Consider the following 23,260-nt stretch of genomic DNA (forward strand, 5'->3'; position numbering starts at 1 on the left):
GCGCGTGTGCACACACACACGACTCTTCACAGTTAGCAGTCAGTCAGCTTAGCTTAGCATAAAGACTGGAAGGAGAGGTAAACAGATAGCCTGGTTCTGACCAAAGGCAACAAAACCCACCTTCCAGCACCTCTAAAGCTCACTAAATTACACGTTTACATTTCCTGAAGTCTCCGCTGCCACCACCGGACACGGGCTCCAGGAAATTACAGCTCGCACGCAAGAAATAGTCCGGCACATAACCTCTTGCAAAACCTCAACAAGTCATGTATATTTGCTTATTGTATGTATTAAACAAATGAGATCTAACCAAATGCAGCAATGGTCAAAATCTTTGTTTATGGTCACTGTTTCCTCTGGCCACTCAATGCAACGGACATTATGGAGGTGCTGTGTAATTGCATCTGTGGTGTGACCTGATTTTGTGCAGCTTGCAGCCAGGCACAAATGCTGATTGTGGGAAATATTGTTGTGTTCAATCCCACATACAAGGCTGCACGTGTGAAACAAGCGTCCAGTGTTTTCCCTCGCTCTCCCCTCACCCTTTGTCATTCTGTCTCACCCTCTCTCTCTCTGTCTCTCCCTTCCTCTGTCACTTCTCACGCTTGTTGCGTCATGTCATTGTTAATTGACTGAATTCACCGGGCATGTGCAATGCCAGACAAGCAGATAGATGAATGAAACATGTATGAAAACATGTCTCCATTTTGGATGTGTTGTCCCTTACAACAGGCACTGATGATTATATAATACCATGTCATGCACAGGTGGTTTAAATGACTAAACTGCTCTTTTATTGGTTTTGAAATTGGAAATTGGCAATGTTTTAACACACAGTCATCCAAATAAATTGGCTGGATTGAGTCTATAGAAAAAAAAAAAGAGCCTAACAAATAAAAGAGAAGAAGACAGAAAAGGCTGACAAAGGGAGAGTGACAAAGGCAAACATAGTAGAAATAGACGGAGAAGCCAGAGCAGGACTAACAGCAGCCTGAGCGAGTAAACAGAGAGGATAGTGGAGGATATGTGCTGCTTGCTGAGTGGATTAGCCAAGTGAAATCTTGCTCTGACTCATACCACACTTGCCTGTTATTATACTCCTCCTTTGCTTGTGTGCGTGCACTTATTTCTGTGTGTGACCCTAATACAGCAGGCATGATGACATATGATAAAAGCTATTGTACAAGGGAGTAATGGCATAGTTGAGAGTACTTACAGACAGAGAAGAGGCTGCTTAAGTTCCACTTGTTTGAGACCATATTCTGTTTGTTGGTCTTGGCTTAAAGTATACACTGCATGATAATAGAGGGCCATTTAACTCACTGTGTGTGCATGTGTGTGTTTTAAGAGAGAGAGAGAGAGTGGCATGACAGTTAACTGACAGTGAAATTTATAGAGTGTAACTACAGCCAGGGGTGCAAAAGCGTTTGCTACCTCTGGATCAAATGGGAAAATAACCTGTACATAAACTTAATAGAGACAAGATATACTGTGTAACACTGTGGGAAGTATTTGTTTATTCTGGACATACACAGGAGCATGATTTATGCTGGTTATGGGATAGTAAGGTATAAAAATAATCCTGGGCTTAGAAACAAAATTCACTTCTCGCCAAATTATTCACTACATCTGCCAAAGAAATATTCCGCAGCTTTTTTTGAGTCGGGAGCTCCAAAAAAGGAGCACATTATAGAATAGAAGAACCCCGGCGTGAGTTAAACTTAGCAGAAAACAGTAGAAATGTAGCTCCTTGGCAAAACTTTTTATTTCTCTTCACTCTCCTCACCTGTAAGTCAGCAGACCGTGGGGCTATGACATAACTCGTGGAGCTGCTGGCCAACGGCTGCTGCTCTGTCTGGCAGGTGCATTTCCTCCTTGCTTTGTTTTTCCCTTGTGTTTCCTTCCCTAAGCGATTTACCATTGCCCTGGAAATCATCCCTCTCCCCGTCTCTCTCCACACATCCCCTAAACCCATCATCTCTAAAACCCCATGGCTGGATAAGATGCCAAGCCCGCAGATTCTCCAGTGTGTGTTCTGGATGTTTAGCTTGTGGTAATTGTAATGTTTTATTGCATTATGTAATAGTTTCAAAATGATTAAAACAGACCAGCCAGAGGTTTGCGCAGGCATACTGGGTTGCATATATGAACAAGCCCAGACACAACACACACACACACACACACACACACACACACACACACACACACACACACACACACACACACACACACACACACACACACACACACACACACACACACAGTGATATATTTCTAACTCTCTTCCAGTAAGTGCAATGAGGGCTGGGAGAGCAAACCCCAAACAGCAGCTTGCTGTGCCACAGCACAACAGTTGAGCTGCTCATCTTCGTCAGCGTAACTAGAGCCCAGGGAAAACCCTGCCACATCCACAGAAAGCACAACACTGTTACATACAGAGAGTACCCACCACACCGCAGCAACATACAGCTGGGTTACACTGCGAAAACCATAAAATCCATAAATACACACATTGTAGTTTTACTGCATAATATGGAATTACGAAGCAGTGCAATATGTTCAGCAGTTATTTCTATCTGCTTATGGCTCACAGCAGAAGAGAACATAATAACTTTTCTTATCCCAGGCTCTCCTCGACCAACATAATCTACTGCTAAACTGTAACAAAGCAAGAGAGCAAGTTATTGACAGTTGGGGACAATCTGAAGAGGGAACAGCTGCAGGATAGATGCATGTTACAGGCTTTTCTACTGCTGCTACTGCTTTCAAGTCATTTCACCACTTCCACTGCTCTACACCTTCATCCCCAATGCCTCATCAGCCCATCTCTCCATGTCCCACAGCAGCAACTAAGGCATGACTCATGTGGGCGCAATGCTCTCAGTCGCTCCTCAGGGTTTCAGCTGCTGGTGAGGGTAGAGGGGAAACTATTTGAGTGATTTTCTCATTCCTTCTTTCTCTCGGTGAAACACAGATGAAAAAGAGAGAAGGGTGTCCTGTAGGCTGAATGCACAACTGCTGATTTTAGGTGATGGTGACATAGTGAAAACACAAACATAAACACACATTTGCACGGAAGACATCATGGTACAGATAAAACAGATTGAGTGACAGGTCCAAACTTGCCTTGCAAGCTTTTCATAAGCAGAGCAAAATATCCCTGTTGACTTACACGTGTGCACGCAGAGAAATCATAAGACACAACTCCCTGAGCACAAGCCACAGGTGTCTGGAAGAACAAAGAGTCGCGAACAGCATGTGGAGCTGAGTGGTGTAAATATAGATTTAGAGAGCAGAGTGTGCAGACTTGCAAAAGAAAGAAATGCATGGGTTAAACAACAGGAGTGTTTGAATGAAACCAGTGAGGAGCTGAGGGGGAGAAATGGGCACAAATGGACAATGTAAGACTAACAGAGGATGAAGGGGAAATGGTGCCAGATTGAAAAGTGGTCAGAACATGTTGGCTAAGGTAAGCACAGATATAAGAGGGCAGCATGTCAGCAAAACCATAAAATGTGTCTGGAGTTTTACTGTACAGCCACAGATGTCCTATACCACTGCCCCCTCCCAGCTTACCCATTACCACGCATTATCTGGCTGTCACACCATGCCATTACCAGGCCTTATCTCCCACAGCGGGGGGACACTTACACAGTAAATCGCTGTTAGAACCAGCTGTAGTCATCTCTTTCTGCAGCATCTCAAGGGCAGACTGCTGTCACTACCACTGCACCCCCATCGGTAAGGCAACACTGGATAGTGACTACTACTTTATCACTAGGGACCACCATGTCAGTAAGCTCACATTTACAGAGCTTTTGATTTGTGTAACTCTCTCTGATGCCATCAAATCCTCCAAATATCTCTTTACAGTGTATAAATACAGTTACTTTAAGCCCTTGTTTCTGCATGGTGGCCCATTATTAGTTTTTTTTATCCAATCAGAACAGCATAAAAGCACACAGGTAGAGCTGAAGTGAGAGAAACACAAGTGATGAGAGGATTTTGGGAATAGTGACTCCTGTGCTGAAAGGGAAAGTTGAGGATAAACAGGCAGAGGCAGACAGATGCAACACAATCTTCTGCTTTAAACAAGCTGCAGATTTGTTATGTAACAGCACAACCAGAGAAAATCAAAGCAAGTCAACCTTCACTCCACCTCTACCTCCAGCCTCCACCGCTCCTTCACAATACTGCAGGGGGTGATTAGAGATGGATAATTGGGGCGCAGAAATCCAACAGTATAGAAGCCAGGTTTTTTTTTTTTTTTTTTTTTTTTTGAAAAAGGGCTAAATTCCAGCGCTAAGTGCCAAGGGATTGAACGGGCTCCAAAACACATGCAAGGTCTTTTGTTCTGCACTCCGGCTCTTTTGTTTCACCTGCTGGACTGCTCATTACAGGGAGCATTACCTGTCAGACAGCATACCCTCTCTGCATTTGATCACTTAAACTGCATTTAATTACTGCATATCCTTTCACTTGAGGAGAGGCTGGGAAAGGAGACCGCATGGGAAACAAAAGCTTTGGGAATCTGAAAACTTTCTGGTAAGCAATGTGAAGTTTGACAGTGTACATATGAGAAAATTACAGTTTGTGCTCAGCCAGTGCAGCTTTATATGTGGTTTTATCATTAATCTTTAATGTTTGTTCATGGATTTATGAATTTGTCCATATATGAACGTCTTGTATGTCTTGCTAAACTGGGTTAATAGATTTTGAGGATCATAAAAAAATACAAATCTGATGCTTCCAGATACCACTCATGCTGCTAGCGGGGCTATAGACTTCTAGTTTCATGAGGTAAAATTCCTCCTTAGTGCAGTTCTTTGAAAAAAAAAAAAAAAGTTGCACAACAAAAGATAATGTTTGTTTCATTCCTCATCCTACTTGTGGACATTATTCATCACAGTTCTCCTCTACCCTCCTCAATCAACCCTTCCTCGCTCCTCTTGCTTCCTGTAACTCTCACATTTAGTGAGAACAGGTTCAGCCTTCCTCACATGTTTCTGTGCTGTCAACACTTTCTAAAGATACCACCTCCACTTCACCCCCACCCTTGAGCCACCTCTCTCCACCCATCAGCTACAGTCCACAACAACTCCGCTGCGACAGAGATGGCTAAAATTAACCCTTAAACAAGGGGTTTTGATTGCCACTTTGATGGGACTGCAGACCACAGGATCAAGTGAGGGAAGGGGAGGAGGTATAAAACAGAGGGCACACAAGAGACAAAAGAACAAATGATAGAAAAATAGATGTGAAAAATGCTGAGGCTCAGGCCAAACCCAAAGCTGAGGACACTTAGGTCACCTGCACCGCATAAAAAAAGGTAAAATCCAGTCCAACCTCCCAGTGGACATCGTGCAGTGAGTTGGAATGCTGAAGTGCCACGACGGTTTCTCTATTGCAGACATCTTGCCTGCAGAGTAGTGCTTACACCAGCAGTCAGTCACTGCTTTGCTGACCATGCCAGTCTACCCTCCTTTTCATAATACAACAGAAAAACTCATTAACTCCCACACATTATCACGCCCTCACACACGTGCATCACAGAGCATCCTTAATCCCAAATTGGCGAAGCCGAATGTAATTTGATTTTTCCACAAGCGGCAGCGCCAAAAAATACCAAGGAGAGCTCTGTTTCTCAGAGTTAAACTCATTTTTTCAACCTTGTGGTCCTGACAGAAGATCAATGAATGGCTGAAGAAGATCGCAAACCCTAAGATCCCCCAAACATTTGACCTTAATACATTCAAATCCTCATCTTCATCAACCAAACTGAAAGCTGATGAAGCCAGTAAGATTAATAAACGCTGGAAGGAATTGATCCTTTCCTGCATTTCAATCAAATAAACCAAATAATTGTCGCAGTCCGCAATCCATTCATTTACTTCAATCCCACACGCAACCAGACTATACTGACCAACTAATTGTGAATCACAGATTCCACAAGCAATTTGTATGCTTGATTGTGACAGACTTTTCATTTAGTGGATAGTATGCTGACCACTACTCAGATGATTTGCAGGTCAAGGCCCCAAAGGATTAGAGAGCGTTAAACGGGTAGATGAGCGGAAAGCTGAACCGACTCATTGAAGCAACTCTGAGAGGGGGTGGGAAATGGTCAGTAGAGCTCTAAAGTGAATGGATCGCTCCGACTCGCTCACGCTATCTGATTTTATGTCTGTTTAATGCAGCAGAATTACAAAGTGCCACTCCAGTTAGGATCTGGTCGCTGCCCGGCATCTGTGCCATGCTGAATGAAATCTGGATTGTCGTCAATATAGCCAGTAAAGTCTGTCATCACAGCTTGGCAAAGTCCAGGTTTCACTCATGCCCTTCAAAAAGAAATGCGTTTTGCATGGCGCTGATGCAGCCTTTTCTTCATAAAAAGATGATATGAAGTTGTTTTTCAAAATGTTCTGCAAGAGTCAAGCAAACAGAGCCAGACAGTGGTTTTGATGCTTTTTTTGGTGTACAGTGTGTGCACATTTTCTCTCATTAACAGCATTAGTCTCACTGCTGGTGACATTTCACCCCATCACGTTCTCAACCCATCTGAGTGACTGATTCTAGGATCCAGAATTAGTGCTGCTATCACTGGCATGGAGAATGTCGGCCATGCAGAGAAGCCATGGAGGAAAAGAGTGAACCAGACCGATACTCCATTTAGAATTATCAGACTATTAATAAATAACATATAATGCTGAGCACAGACCCTGAGGAGGAGTGGGATCACTTTAATGGATATGAAGAGACTGAGTGGCCAGTAAGGACCCTCAAGAGATTACTTTTTCTACATCATTAAGAGATGTAGACTTACTGTACATTACATAATAAGTCAGTAGGCAAGCAATATGATCTCAGAGTGAGAATATGAAATCTGTTCTGTCAAAAATCAGTTCTGTCAGCTGTGCTAGATATTGGTAAAATTTGCACTTTACGGGATACTACATTACAAGACCACAGTTTACCATGTTAGCATGCTAACATTTTCTAATTAGCCCTAAAGGCAAAATACAGCTAAGATTGATGATCAAAAAATGTGGAAATGCCTTGTTTTTGTTTTTGTTTTTTTTTCATGGGACATGAATGATGCTGAGTGTTGGGAGGCTGTTCAATAGTTCCACAAACAATTCTGCAACATCAGCCAAGTTATTATGTTAGAGTATGAATATATCAATGTGAATACTATATATACACCGTATGATTTTACAGTATGGTCTTGCTGTCTTTGTTATCATCATAACACTAGTTAGTTATTTATCCAATACAGCCTTCAAATCAAGATAAAAACATGCTGTAGTACAATGACAGGAAAGAAGATTTGTTGGCTCTGTTGTCGCCTGTCACCCTCTGAGCTCCATCTCCTATCATTCGCTTCCTCCCTTGTAAATCTCTCTTTCAGTTCTTTCTCTCATTACAACATATTTTCCCTTTTGTGCTGCTGTCTTCCCCTCTAACCTTCAGTGATACTCACACCTCCCTACTTCACCAGATCCAGAGGGGGAAAAAAAAGACCTGCATGGAGCTACTGTGACAGCCCTCACAGCCACAAGCTTCCATTCACTTTTCTCTCTTGACCATGTAAAAGCTCCCACCACACATGCTGAACGCAACTACTGGCATGATCACAATACTATGTTGATTTTGGAGACATTTACCAGTCAGTCCAGCTCCTGAGTGAGAGGTCTCAGGTCATCTAAACCTGCAGTACAATGTGTCCTTAGGCTTGCTGTATCTGGCTATGCATGTGTGTGTGAGTGTAGGGAGAAACTTATGTTAAACACACATAAATATGTCAGCCAGCACTCACCGATGCAGGCGTGTACGCGGACGGTCAGCTGGGTCCGTAGAATAACACTGTGCTTCTTCCCTCTGGACCTGACCAAGAAAAAAAGCAAGAAGAATTACTGCCGATTCAAAAATATCTTTATGAAAGCAACTGACATTGTCTAGCTGCTGCACAATACTTTCATTCACAGCCAAACCTAAAATACTTGTTTCATGTTCCTTCTGGAGTCGAGTGTAATTATCTTGGCGCTGGCGGAGTGATCTGTCATGTTTTATGATTTATTCACGCTTGTTTCCTGAGAAGAATTTTCTGCAACAGGTGAAAAGGAGTTACTGTTTTACGGAAAAGAATTTTGCTACTTGAGTGAAGGCAAGGACTTGTTATATATGAAGAACTTTTTTTTTTAATGCAGAGGCTGTTGGTATGATGGGAATGGCACAGACAAACAGTGGCCTGCACTGGATTTGTACCCCTATCCTGATACACATCTGAGCCCCAAGGACAGACAGGAGAAATGCAGGAGCAGACACAACACACCTATAAACACCTACACCTACTATTGTGCCATCGGGAGCACACATTCATCTACAGCATATTTCCGATGGGGAAAAACAAAATGAGCACACACAAACAGAGAGGTAAAGTATGATGGTGTTTTGAGGGCAACTCAACCCCTCTCTCCTGACTTTAGTTGTTATAATCCTCCAATCTGTAGGAGTTTATCACTGACTTCCATCACTAACATCCTGATAGTATCCAACCCAAGCAGGGAAAGCACTGCTCTGATAACACACACTGCTGCAATCCACCCATTACACATAACACACAGTAAGGGTAACACACACCCAAACAAGAGGCCAGCCACCCTCTTTACATTCTGTTAAGCTGCATTATCAGCTTTGCTCGGAAATAGAGCAAAATGTTTAGCACAATCTGTGCTGATAAAAAAAAAAAATGATATTTTTTCACTGTCCACGTCTGATAACGTCTGTATTGTGTGAGAATGAGTCAAGGTAGAGACCCAGGAAGAGTGAGGCCGTTCAGAGAACAGTGGAGAGAAAGTAAGTCTCAGAGTGCAACTATTGGATGTTAGAGAAGAAGTATAAAAGAAGATTCAACAAATATAATCTATCACTGTTTTTATATGTAATGAAGAATACAAAATCAGCTCAAATGGCTTGGAGAGACTCTGGCTATGATGCTTATTATGATGCGACTGCAGCTCGCTCTTCACTTTCTTTAAGTGAAAACATACTCTGAGCTGTCCTCCTTGTTTACAGTCAACTGTGGTGAGCACAGTGCTGCCGCAGCTGGAAGCGCGACACATTTTTAGACATGGGAGCATAAATTCTGGGTGAAAATGACTTTACACCAATCTGCTCTTTATAACACTCTGGGCATTTTTCAGTTTTCTACTTGAGGTTTGTCAGTAGATAAAATAAGCCTTGCTTTTATACTTACGTCTTTATCACATGTGAACAGTGTCCAGCCAATGGCCACGATACCATGACACAGACAAGCAGATTGAAAAGACAAGACAGCGTATGTGACAAAAAGCTCTACTGTAAATACAGCAGCGTACCATCACTATGCCTTTAAGATGTTAACCGCTGTCACAACCTGCACATGTAAAATATGTGGTATGAGGCTGAGATATGGAAGTGTGAGTAGTTTATTCATTTTTGACACTGTATAAATAGTGCTGATCCAACAGAGGGAGGACAGGACAGGCTTACTCAGAAGCATCCATCCTCAGCCTTTGTGATGTTTTGCCAAAAAAGGGTCAAACCCGACCTAATGTGTGATTCATTTCCTACCAGCGCAGCACGACCTTGGTGAAAGCCAAGGTTGATAAGATGACTGACAGGCCTGGCGGATCCAACCAGTTCCCCAAGATCTCAACCACTTCAGAAACACACACACACACACACACACACCTTTATTCACCTGTCCATCATCTGTCACATGGCTTACCAGGCACCTAAAGATGCCTAGATAACACAAACACACACACACACGGACAAACAAATAAACGTACACATGGAAACAAGCACACACAAACAGACCTCGAGAACAACCCAGCTCTGTGGGTCCGCCATCACTTATCATGCTGTGGCCCCCAGTCTCCAAACAGATCAACATACCAGAACTCTCCACAAACACACACTGTCACACACTTAAATATGCAACCGGTTAACAGCTGCATTCTCAGTGTGTTTCTCAGAGCTCTATGTAACAATGCTTTGTCACACATGTCAGAGGCAATAGCTGAGAACAAACTGCATTTCTAAAGTTGGGACTTGGCACAATTTATCTAAAGTTATGATGATGAAAATGTACTAGTTCACCAATGACAATGTTATCATACATGAGCTGAACATAGATTATATTCATCTGTTTGTTATACAAATAATTAGCTACTGTAACAACACGTGGTTGGCTAACATTGAGCAGCAATGGCTCATTGTTGAAACACTAATTTACACAACAGTTAGCTAGCAAGCACATAGTTAGTAGCATTAGCGATAGTATTGTAGGCCTACTTGTTTGTTTCGCTAATGTATAGCTTGCTAATTTAATTTACATACTGGAAATAATATGCTGCTATGACTAGCTAACTGTGCTAAATAGGTACTACCTGGGTATGGTTTATCATAGCACTCATGAAAGGTTAACAGTTAACTTCATGTCACAATAACATAATTTTGGAAACAAAATGCAATCTACATCATTTGGTGATTTATTTTCAGTAACTTCCTGTATAATTTCTCAGTTTCTCAGATTAGTTGTTGTAGCTAATATGTTAGCATCTGCCTCACAGTGCTCAACAGTGGAGGCTGTTATAATAAAAATTATACCTAAAGTATTATATAAATAATACACATTTATGAAATAAATAAAAAAAACTTCAGTGGAAATGGCAGCAGTGCTGCATGATGCGAAAAACCAAATGTGCAACTGACATTGATCATTGTCATTTGTGGCAGACCCAGTCAACATGATGATGAACAATAAGGTTGGAAAGCGCCATATCATTTCACTGTTTGGAAAAACAACCTGAAATATGCTGGAAAGATTGTACATTTAAGGTTTTAAGAATTGTTGGTCGTACAAAAAGCTGAATTATCATAGAAAACTGACAATAAACATTAATAATCATTGTAAACTTGGCAACGCTGAGGTGCTATTTTACACAGAAAATGCCAAATGTACACCAAGCATTGCTACTGTTGAGGCTACAACATCCACCAACTAAATTGATCACAAGACAAGGTGGGTCTGGATCTAGGTGGTTTTACCACCTCTATCTGGGGGAAATCCTGAGCCATAACAGCAGGTTTCCATTTTCCAATTCTCCTGTTGACCCTAAGAGAGACACCTGCACTGCTGCTGGGAGATGTGAGAGAGAGAAAATACTTCACGACAGCACAGTTCCAAAGTGATCCTGCTGTTTCTTCTGGAGTTGACAGGTTTGTGAACTGTGAAATTTTGTCACAAAGTAGATCAGAATATCAGTTATTGCAAAAACACAGTGAAAGACGAGCTGTAGCTGTGGAAGGGAGGGAGGGCACATCTGTCCCGCTTTCCACAGCGCTTCATACTTTCCGTGAACTTGTGCTTCCAAGAAATCCATATCCAGCAGCTTGTGATTCCTCCTATTTTATAAGAATGGAGAGACTCAGAAATTATATGTATGTGTGTGTCTGTGTGTGTGGAAGAGAGAGAGCAAAGGGACTCTGTATGTCTGGCTGTTTCATGGGGTATTAATGTGTATCAGTCTCACCCTGTGTCGTCCTGCTGAAAGCCCTCCAGCTCGTCCCTTTGCTCAGCCAGAGAGGACTCCAGATCCAGATAGGTGCCATTGTGGGAGAGCTGCAGCGTACAGTCATCAAGCTATGGAAAGGAATTCAGAAATCTTTTCAAAACACAAGTCCTAATGAATGAAATGGATAGAAACTACGATACTGGATTGGACTTAAATGAACTTAACAAACCAAAGGGGCAACTACTAAAGCAAAAGTGGTTACCAACTTCAAATTGACATTTAGACCTAAATTAGGATTGGAAAATATGATGTGTAACATGAAATTTCCCTGGCCAGGCTGTGATGTGCGTACATGAGCCACCCACAGGAATGACATTGGTCTCTGGGCCTACTATTTTTTAATACTCCCTCACTATGTCTCTGCACGTGTTTCACACCATTTCTAAAAAACAATTTGAGCCCGTAAAATAAAGACAGTTAACGGGGAAAGGATTTGAACACGAGTGTGCACAGTGGTCCGTGAAAAGTGAGGGCGCCGTATGCGGTGTGGCTCTGCTTTCAGCATTACAAAGCTGTTCAGGGAATTAACTAGTAGAGACGTAGCAATAAAGGCTGCAGAACATGAAACCAAAACCAGAGGGAAACACGGAGAGAGAAAGGGAGATTTAAAGAGCAGCTGTGAGAAAAATGACACTTAAATATTGCTTTAATTTTGTTCAATATGAAGCTACAGCACACTTAAGGAGCAATCACAGCCATTCCCACGTACATATGCTGCTGTTTTTCACAGACCCATCTTGCCCTTAATGCCATCTGTGACTGCATTATCTAAGGTAGCGCTGCACAGCAACCTACATCAGAATTAACCCACGATGCTGTGTAATGAGAAACCCTGCTGAGTTTGAGACCAGGTGCACATTAATATATCTGCACACCGCTGGCATTGATGTTTATGAGTCACAAGCTGATAGCAGGTGCAAGCGGCCGTCCCAGCTACAACTCATAAAAAGTAACACACATCATTGAGTTATTGTTACAATCAGCTCTGAGCTTTGCAACTTATTGTTAAAGCTGTTGATGTGTGAATAGGTGAATGAGATCAGAGTCATGAGTTGAGTTAGCATTTTGCACCTCTATGGTAGTGATAGGGCTAACCCACGGTAATGCCCCCCCGCTGTCTAGCCGAGCTGCATGACGACACTCTCTGACCAGCAGAGACCGCAGATCACAAGACCTGCTGCTGCCTCTGTCTGTCCCTCCTTCTCACTCGGAAACAGAGAGACGGATTGTCGGATGGACTCACAGCATAAATATAACTTTGCTATATTTACTCTTCTCTGAGGCAGCATGCACACAGGAGCTCGCGGGTGGGTGTGTCAGCAGGGGCTGGGAGATGGGGGGGGGGGGGGGGAGAGAGACCACTGCCAAGGCCAAAGTGTCACAAAGGAGAAAGTTGACTGTCATCCATGTTGCAATTTGTAGTTCTATGCTAACTTAGAAATTCTTTAAGCAATCTCAAGCTTGGAGCAAGAAAAAATGCACCATAAGCACACAAGTCGACTTTGGGTCCTGCTCCGGTTTTTCCCTGCCCCCTCACGACAACATTAAGCCATCTGTGCCAAATAGCTAATCCGAAAAGCAAAACACACATCCCCAGTCGAAATTTAGGTTAATTAAAATGCCAATTCAAATGCTGTCATACGCATTTATTCCCGGTAGTCCACTGTGACATGATCCAGACAGCAGACATAAAGAATCAGAATCAGAATCAGAATTCCTTTATTGATCCCCGAGGGGAAATTGTTTTTTGTACAGTGCTCCACACAAAACAGAATTACAGATTAGAATAAAAAGAGAGAAAGAACAAGAAGGAATAAATATATATATAAAGGCAATATTAAGAAACAGAATATTAAAACTAAAGATATATGTAAATAAGAAATATACAACACAAAATATGCAACACAATGAAATGTACAGTAATAAAAATAAGTAATATACTGTGTATATTGGATGTGCAAAAAATCCAATGCAAGAATAAAACAAGTCTTGCAAGGTGAGGCTAACAGCGAAGGAATAAGAGAGTGAAGTGGACCTTGAGTGGACTTTTCCCTCTACTGAGCGAAACTCTAGCATGGCATCATGCTTACAGTGACAGCGCTGAGTATTATTTCAGCACCTCAGTTTTGCATGTTAGCTTTTGCTAGTTAGCAACACAAAGTACAGCTGAGGCTGATGGGAGCGTTATTAGCTTTGAAGGTATCTGGACAAACTGAAGTTTTGACCTGATGAAGACTAAGATGAAAAAGCAAAGGATCAACAAAGCTGTTGGTGGGCATCCTGAGTGGGATATGAAAATGTGTGCCAAGGATCATGGCAATTGTTACTGACACTGTTCATTTCAATATGGCACGCGAGATTTGGTAGATCTCAGATTTAGGTTTGACTAAGTACGGGGGGAGATGAGACATTGGGGGAGTTAATCATGCCTTGTCCCACTGCCCTGGTTTTTATGTTGGAGTAAAACAAAAGCATTTCTTGTGCCCAATCTGTGAGCATTATTCAGCTATTTATCTATATTCCACTTGTATTTAACAACATGTCCTTGAGTGTGGCTTTCTTTATGCCTTTATGCCTGTCAACGCATGTCTGAAGACAGAGACCCACCACCACCTCCACCTCCACCTCCACCTCCCTGCTTTCTTTCGCTGCTCTGCTTTATCTACACTCATTACTCAATCATACGAATACTGCTCGGACAGCGAGAAGCGAGCCCCCAGACCACTCTGTAACACAGTACGCTAACAGCGCAGGGTCCAAAGGGTGTCTCTTTCCTAAAACACTTCGTTTAGGTAACAGCAGTAATAACATAACAAAACCCATCATGTTGACGGAGCCGGCAGAGAGGTGGCTCCAGAGGGAACCGCAAGCTCTTCACACTCAGGGCTCTGGGACGGGCCAGGGAAACACTTAGTGGCTAGTATACTTTACACTCATTTAATCAAATTCTCCCAGAAGAGCAAAGCAGAGGGGAGGGGGCAAATGGGGGTAGGGGAGTAATTACTTCCACCTTAAAACAACACCAAGCCTGCTGGCGATCACGGTGTGTCGACAGTTAACAATGCCCTTACGTAAGTTTGACGATGAGGTTTTTAAGAACTTTCTTGTGTCAGAGTCAGAGCCACAGAAGACCGGCCTCTTTGAAGAGCGTGAGGAGGGTGTGTTCTACATGGCTATAAAGTCTCCCAGTGTTACTTTAATGGGAAGCCTTTGGTTATGAAATAAAAGTTGAGCTGTGAAGTCTGGGCTTTGTTGTTTTTGAGGGGCTTTGACTGATGGTGAGGCTTCTGCATTGAGCTGGACTGAGCTCCATGAATCCTTTGGGTTGGGGTAACGTATCATAGCACCTAATTTGTTTCAGGTGTTTATTTCTTAGCAGTGGAAAGTGATAACATCTTCTCTGGGAATCAAAAGGAAACTTCTTTTTTTAGCTTTAGTTTGGCTAAAAATGACACATCCCATGCACACAAACCAGCGATACACTGATTTAGCCCTGGCAAGTTAGCCTAACTGTGTGTGTTGAGTGGACGGACTGGTGCATGGTCAGAGAGGTGGAAGAGGAGATGGAGGAAGAGGTCAGGAAAACCAGGGCAGCCAGAGTGAGGAGAACAAAGTGTCGCAGGGATCCAGGGCCCGGCCGCAGGAATTCTGGGACAAGCGACCTATACTTTACATGTGGCCCAGCCAGCCATACACAGAGCTCTGCCATCACAGCATAATAATACAGTAGGCTTTTCTCAGAGAAGAGCACAGGAGGTTAGGACAAAAAGAGACTGCTCTAACAAAGAAAGACCAAGAAACAGCTCAGGAAAGTGTCAAGCTCTTGCTAGCTCTGACATTTTCCAATAACATAATGAGGTTCAAGCTTTTTCAGCACCAACTTCTCGATCGGGACAGTCTGACGGGCAAATTTGCAACAGCTCAGTTCCATCCCTATAATCTAAGTGCAATATCCAGTTGCCATTGCGCACAGTCTTCCTCCTGATGTGAACAAAATTGCAAACACCAACGCAGGCTGTGCCATCTGTCCGCGTATAGGTTGTAATCATAAGCTTTTCTGTGCTGTGGGCCATTTTTCATTTGTTTTGTGGTTTTTAAAGATGGGGCAGCAAAAGATCCACTCGGTCTGGAAAACCACTCTGCTGTCGAACGCTGGTTTGCCGTCAGGGTTGTGAGCCAGCAGTGGAGCTCTGTCCTTCTCTCTGCGCCTCACTTTTATTTTCAATCCAATCTATATTTTCAGTTTATCTGGCACGCTTACAAATGAAGAATGCGAATAAGGCCACACGGTATCTGCTCCACTTGGATAGCGTCAGTGGGTGTGTTTTACTCAGCCTTGTCAGGAATGAATGTGTTGCTGATTTTTTTTTATTTTTTTTTTTTTCTCTGGGCTGCTTCAAACACCAAAATTCACTAAATATGGACACTTTCTCTGGTTCACACACCCATCGTAATCTGACTCTTGACATTTGATCATCTGTGATTCAGGCTCTTTGCTGGGCACCAGAGCTTTATGGCTGTCACTGGCAGATGAGTGAGGCAACTCAGGATATATCTAGTTGCACTAATGCCTTTGCACACCTGTCACTGTGACTTGCAAAGCAGACTGCAAAATACATTCAGCAATAAGAAAGGATTATTCACTTTGAGAGAAAGCAATATGTTTTTATTTCTCTGCCCCTTCAGCGGAGAGGTCAGAGGTGAGGTTAGGTTTCTTAGAGATCGAGCATCTCTATCTCAGTGGCAAGGTACTGTATGCCCACGTGAGATCAAAGCAGCATATTTAGTCTGAAACAAGTCAAATCCCTGTTCAGTGTTGCTGTGGGCTTTGAGGCAAACATTTGCAACCATGTGTCAGTCCTCAGGCTGGAGAGCCAATCAGTTGGGCTTGCATGTGTTCTCAAAATAGCCTCTGAATGGTGGGTATGGAAGTTTATTTGCAGTAGGCTTGAAGTGAAAAACAGCAGTTTAAAACAACCTCATGCAGCCCTGATTCAAACCTGTACATTCACAATAGTGTGGGTTTAAACCTAGAAAGAGAAAACTGAGTTGCTCTGGAGTTTCTGGAGATCTTATATTGCCTGATAGTGGAATATATATCACTATAAATCTCCCACACTCGCTTTATGTCACACATTTCCAAAAGGCTTTATATCAGCTCAGTCAGGGATGAGTTGTGATCCTACCTTGTGCGGAGCTTTGAGGAGCCGGTGGACGCCTGCTAACTGGTTGATGAGTGGGATGTCCTCCCTGAAGGTGTACAGCGGAGGTCTCGTCGGTTCTGGGAAATTGGTGCTATTGAACGGATCGGTGTCGTCTAAAAACTGAACCCTGCAGACAAACGTGGCCATGGTGCATCCATGCAAGTGACTCCTCTGACGGGGGCAGCCCGGTTTGGTGAGAGCCGGACCAGCTATACGGCTGTGGTCGCTGAGCGCTCCGCTGCTGGTAACGACAACAAACCCGGGTCGCCAAGTGCGCCCTCTGCGCAGCCTGTCCTCCCGGGGGCACAGAGAGGAGGGGAGGGTTGCTGCAAGCCGAAAAGGTGGCACACAAGAGACCGCTCAGTGTCTAGTCTCGCCTCCTTGCTGTGGTTGTGCTAACCCTGAGCTGCTCTGTGTTATTCTCGGAGAGGCAGGTGGCCGGTGATGAAGGGGAGGCGGCAGGCGGACTCCGGCTGGCTGCCGGAGAGTGAGGGATCAGCGCAGCTTGGGACAGCTTGCTGTCTGTCTGTCTGTCTGTCTGAGTCTCAGTAAATCCACCCTCCCCCCCTACCTCCCTCCCTATCTATTTTCCCCTCTGCCTCATCTCTCCCTCCCTTCAGGTCACTGTCCCCGCTCTAGAGGTGGCTTCCTATATGAAAATTATCTGCTCTGGTCCCCTAAAAAATTTTCTGTCTCATGAGCCACACCATAAAGTCATGATAACACTAAAACACTGAGATTTCATTGTACGTTATGGCTGAATTAAACAAAAACCTGTTCATTCAGTGCGGTCAAAGATAATATTAAGAAGTATACATGTGGTGTCAGCTCAGTGCAGAACACAGCAGACACACAATTTCATCACTTTTCAGTCATTCAGGTAAAAATAATCGCCACTAAGAGTTTTGCTGTAAGTTGAAACACAGTCTTAACCAATGGCGACCTCTTGTGGTCAAAACGTTCAAATGCAGGCAACACTAATTCTGTCAGTTGCACAATTCTATCAACTTGGACCAAATAATGCACTTTTTCTACTGTATATTAAACTGTTAAGCTGTTGAATGCTGTATACGCTTCTGTATGAAAATTATGATTTCTGCTTGGATGCAGCTGCAATATGTGTAAAAGTTTGTGATCACAAGACTATAAAACAAAATAATTAGACGCCATGAGGAGAATGCTCTGCTCCTGTCCTCTTTAGTGTTAGGTCGGCCCTCGTCTACTAAAGCAGGTCGTCCACTAATCACAGTGTCGATGTGTCCTTGAGCAAGACCCTGAACTCCACCCGCTCTCAATGGTCAAGCCAGCACCTTATGTGGTAGAGTGTGAATGAGTGAAGTGCTCAGTCCATTTACCATTTACTACAATACTTGGCTCTTTGTCTGTGCACCTGTGAGCTAAATCTGATGTGTAACATCCAATAATATCCCTCAAGAAAGAAAGAAAAAAACGGTGGAGATCACCACTTTGTTACCACTGGAGGGCAGAGAGGCACTGTCTTTCAACACTGGCAAACCCAGAGTAAAAGATTTAAATTTACAATGATCTCTTAGCTTTACTCTGACTGATCTCACCATTAAGCTCAGGCATCTGAAATTAGATCATAGGACAGAAAAAGAGGTGGAAAGTGGGGTTATGACAATTTTGCAATTCCAGTCTGACAAAGAGAGATAAAAATCCCTTACAGCAGTGTCCCGTTTTTATTAATGCTCAGAGCATGGGACACAAGGCAAAGGTTAGCCGAGTGTGCCCCCCGATGAGGGACTGTTTACCTCTTTTATACCCTGAAGCAGTCTTATCTCCAGTCCTCTTTTCTGTGTGTGTGTGTGTGTGTGTGTGTGTGTGTGTGTGTGTGTGTGTGTGTGTGTGTGTGTGTGTGAGAGAGAGAGAGAGAGAGAGAGAGAGAGAGAGAGAGAGAGAGAGAGAGAGAGAGAGAGAGAGAGAGAGAGAGAGAGAGGTTCCTATATGTAGTTGAGAGTTAGTAGTTATCTTTAGGTTTAATAGAGGTAGACATATTTCTTGAAAAAGTGTTTAATTTTTATTAGTTTCAACTTTTAATCAATGTATCGATAGGAGTGTGTACTAAAATAATAAAAAATTTTATTGCTACATTTTTATTGTTTGTTCTGGGGCATTTTCTACCATTTTAGGAAAAAAATAGTAGTCTCCAATGCCCTACTAAAAATAGTCTCTGGGCACCAATATGCCCCCATCCGGCGAAGGATATTTGTTCTTGCAAAACATGCACATAAAATACTGCTTCTAAGATAGCAGACATTGACTGTGCATGCGGTATAGGCTGCCACTCAAATTCATGACACGGCAGCTGTGAAGGAGCTTTCATATTTGAATGTTATCACATCTGCCTCACACAGAGTCCCCCATTCAACACCAGGCAGACAAACATTTATTTGGTCTTTACTGTGAATGTGACACTCAGATTTTACTCTAAAAGGATACTTTCCTCCCCGTCGGGGAATCGAACCCCGGTCTTCCGCGTGACAGGCGGAGATACTGTCCACTATACTAACGAGGATTGGATGTCTATTGTTCGTTTTCGAAGTTAATGAAGCCATACATAGACCTACGGTGAACTATTTTTCTCAAAATATACAACTATAAACATGATTATCATTGCAGGTATTTTTTATTTATAGTTCCCATTTGAGAGCCTGGCGGGGAATAATGGTTCCCAGGAAGAGGGTCGGACTGTGCTTTTTCTGAAATCCAAAACTCAAATCTCTCTTCAACGCCGAAACTTGTTCCGCCGAGGTCACCAAATTGTGAATCCTTGACCGAGACTAGCCCAATGAGGATCGTGTCATTCGCAAACTTAAAGGTTTTGCCATGTTTTGGCCTTATCTACGAGAATGTTTGCCCCCGGCGTTAATATGCGTCTTGAGTGACCTGATCACAAGTGTAGTACTGTGTACGCACTGGAATAAAAATAGATCGCTGCTGCTTCTGAACTGCTTCTATACGCTCACTTCGACTAATGGGACAAGCTTCACTACTTTTGTCTTTCTTCATGATCAAAAGAAAAAAATTATCCTCCCCGTCGGGGAATCGAACCCCGGTCTTCCGCGTGACAGGCGGAGATACTGTCCACTATACTAACGAGGAACTACAGAAAACAGTTACCAAAATTGATCTCAAGAAGTTTAGGAGGCTTTGAAGAGATACTAAAAAAGTAAAACAAATTACACCCCGCATCGGATCCGTTCCGGACCTTATGAAGCCTCCGCAAAACACATTCGGATCGGAGTCCACTTGCACGGCGGGAAAGATCCAGATAGGATGAGGATCACGGATCCGGTCCAGCTCTGGCCCAGAACCAACCCAGATAGCAATCAGACCCCTCACCGGATCCGTTCCGGAGGATTCATAAGGACCGGATCCACAAAACACTTTCGGATCGGAATCCACTTGCACGGCGGGAAAGATCCAGATAGGATGAGGATCACGGATCCGGTCCAGCTCTGGCCCAGAACCAACCCAGATAGCAATCAGACCCTGCACCGGATCCGTTCCGGAGGATTCATAAGGTCCGGAACGGATCCGCAAAACACTTTCGGATTGGAGTCCACTTCCATGGTGGGACAGATCCAGATAGGATGAGGATCCAGTCCTGTCCGGTTCAGCTTAATTCAGCTTCAGATTCAGCCGATTAACTAAGACTAAATCAGCATATAAACTATGTTTTGTCTAAAATAGTTCTATCTATCTATCTATCTATCTATCTATCTATCTATCTATCTATCTATCTATCTATCTATCTATCTATCTATCTATCTATCTAAATTATTATCTGACAACTGTTCATTTCTTTGTTTTGTTGTTCATATAATTAAGTACATTGAATGCATTTGCATTATCAATGTGGTTTCTTGTGCTCCTAAATCGATAAAGTGGCCTGTTGTCATGTCGTCTTATCATGACCATCGTACGCAGCCTGAGCAGCTGTCTGTCCCAGCCATGTGCATGCACACAACCACCCGGCCTCAAGTGCATCATGATGACACAAGAACGGACAACAGCTGCCAGCGTGTGGTGTTTGTAGAGACTGACAGTGTGTGTGAAGGAAGTCGAATCCCTCAACCAGCTTTATGCTCTTTTCTCTCTGCTGTGACACCAAATTAAGTCGCTTGGGCTTAAACTCTTAAACCACCTTCATATCTCAATCAAACAAAGATTTGAACATTACACCAACATTTCACAATTAAAAATTCGTCAACCGACCTACAAACAAACAAACAAACAAACATCATTTCTGATTATTTTGATTTGATTTTTATTCTTTTATTTTCTTTAATCCAATTTTCGTTAGTTTTGTTGTATTTTTTGGTTATTTTCATCTTTTTTAGCCTGATTCAGTTTAGTAATTATTAGTGCAGCTGATTGTGTTGCTGCAGAAAGTGAAGACATTTCAGTCTCACTCCTTTTGAGCTTCTGGAGCCAGCTGTTTGAAGATTCACCACCACTTCTTCTTCTTCTTCTTTTTTGTCTTGGTGACCTGGCTCTCGATCTTTTCCACTCGCGACCTCAAGGAGCTCTCCATCAACTCCCACTGCTGCTCCTTGTCTTGCATGGTCTGCTTGAGGCCAGTGATGGTCTGAAGGAGGAATTCCTTCTCCTTCTTCCACCCTGTTGCACAGTCTGCAGAGCAGCCATGAGCCTATTATTCTCATGTTTCTGCGCATCCACTTGAGCCAGACAGGAAGTATTCTGCTGCTCTAAGCGGTGGCGTTCAGCCTTCAGCAGACTCTTTGTGTTTTCCAGAGCTGCTCTGATCTTCTTGACCTCCGTCCTGTGTTTGTCCAGCTGTGCTTGATGGGAAGCCTGGCATCTTACCATGCTCTCCGTTGCCTTTTCGGTCTCTTTTTGTAGAGCTTTCTCCATGTTGCTCACTTTCCTCTGGAGCTTGTGAGCTTCAGCACTCTCAAATATCAGGTCTTTCTGCAGCTGTTCTACTCTTAAGAGAGCTTCAAGCTGTGCAGCGTCTTTGTCTGAAAGCTGCGCCTTCAGACTCCGAGTGCTTGTCTCAAATTTGTCTTCAGCTGCTGCATGGGACTGCTTTTCTTTAAGGAGCTCCGCCTTCAAGGCCTTGATCTGCTTTTCAAAGCTGGCTATTTTAAAAAACTGTTTTTCAAAAAACCTAGAAATTTTAACTTGAAACAGATACCTTCAGATATCTCGACACTAAAGCAATTCTTCTTAATGTGACTCTCTGTCTACTGATCCTCAGGGGTGACGCTGCTGACAGTGGCACGCCTCCTTGAGTTTCCCCTGTCTGCAGCAAGGTTGAACCACCGTATGGCATGTCTTTGGATCTCGTCATCGGTGGCAGAACGGGCGGCATGATTTTTTCGCACAGAATCTGTAATCACACAAAAAAATATGATTTTCATATAAATTGCAAATGACAAAAAACCTTGGGAGCACCGACCTGTCAAATTGACAGGCCAGTCACGCCTTCCGCTGTCAGTTCGCCACCTCCAAGATACTGCTCCAGGTAGGGCAGAGCATACTATGTTCCCTCGTCCCTGTTGATGGTCTTCTGGCCCTGCTTCCTGATCTCGATGGCCTCCCTGATCCAGCGCTGATGTTTGTTTTCTATGGTGTGGCGTTCTCCCAGTCCATGATGTGATTTTCCTGTTTACAGTGGTCTGTGATGGCTGACGTGTAGTTATCCTGCTGTGTCTTTTCTTTTATTGCTCTTGTTGGCTCTGTTTAGCCAAATCTTATGTCCTTTCCTGAACCTTAACCTTGATTGAAAACATTCTGAGATAAAGGATGGATGAAGGGAATTCATGAGGACTAAGAAGACTAAACTGTGGTGCAAAGAGAATCTGACTGCCCTTAAAGGGATACGCCAACATTTTTTTACGTGTCTTGCCTCATTCCCGAGTCCACGACAAGCAAACAGACACCATCCTTTCGACTGTGTGTGCAGTAACGAGGGAGATACGGGCAGAGCTGGCGCACCACTAATTAGTTTAGCTCAATCGCTGGAAGTGCACAGGTATTGTTAGCCTGCCTCCACCACAGGTTCATCAGAGAAACTCTTCAGCAACTCTAAACAGCCCTGTGTGATTCGCATTATGTTACGGTATCTATTTTTAGACTAATATTAGCAGGTCATGTAAATACACAACTAGACCACAGGGGACATGCACGCCAGTAAAGAGCTGATGAAGAAAGCAGGAGAAGAAGGAAGAAGAAGAAGAGCTCATGCAGGCTTTGTTTTGTTTACCCGCTTAGAAGCACTTCAGCGGTGGCTCTTGTAATTCTCTCTCAAAAAAAGTCTCAGTGTCTTATAAACTCCTTCTCTGATCTACTGCATGAGCTCTTCTTCTTCTTCTTCTTCTTCTTCTTCTTCTTCTTCTTCTTCTTTTCGCATTTCAGTATGAATCGCCTTGAAAGCTTATATATTGG

The 23,260-nt window shown here is 43.2% G+C and overlaps 1 protein-coding gene and 2 non-coding genes across 3 annotated transcripts in view; all 3 read right to left on the reverse strand.

Annotated features, from left to right (window-relative positions):
* fhod3a (formin homology 2 domain containing 3a) overlaps positions 1-17,305 on the reverse strand; it is a 51,474-nt gene extending 34,169 nt beyond the window's left edge. Inside the window, exons 1-3 of the mRNA XM_070984775.1 lie at positions 16,808-17,305; positions 11,580-11,689; positions 7,817-7,884 (exon numbers count right to left, since the gene is read on the reverse strand). Coding sequence (XP_070840876.1) covers positions 7,817-7,884; positions 11,580-11,689; positions 16,808-16,972 — 343 coding nt within the window. The 5' untranslated portion in view covers positions 16,973-17,305. The remainder of the gene's footprint in view (positions 1-7,816; positions 7,885-11,579; positions 11,690-16,807) is intronic.
* Positions 17,306-19,289: 1,984 nt separating this feature from the next.
* Positions 19,290-19,361, reverse strand: trnad-guc (transfer RNA aspartic acid (anticodon GUC)). Its single transcript has one exon. It is a non-coding gene; the product is annotated as a tRNA-Asp (tRNA).
* Positions 19,362-19,876: 515 nt separating this feature from the next.
* Positions 19,877-19,948, reverse strand: trnad-guc (transfer RNA aspartic acid (anticodon GUC)). The gene has a single exon. It is a non-coding gene; the product is annotated as a tRNA-Asp (tRNA).
* Positions 19,949-23,260: the final 3,312 nt, after the last annotated feature.

This window comes from Chaetodon trifascialis, chromosome 17, assembly GCF_039877785.1.
Source record: "Chaetodon trifascialis isolate fChaTrf1 chromosome 17, fChaTrf1.hap1, whole genome shotgun sequence".
NCBI lineage: Eukaryota > Metazoa > Chordata > Actinopteri > Chaetodontiformes > Chaetodontidae > Chaetodon > Chaetodon trifascialis.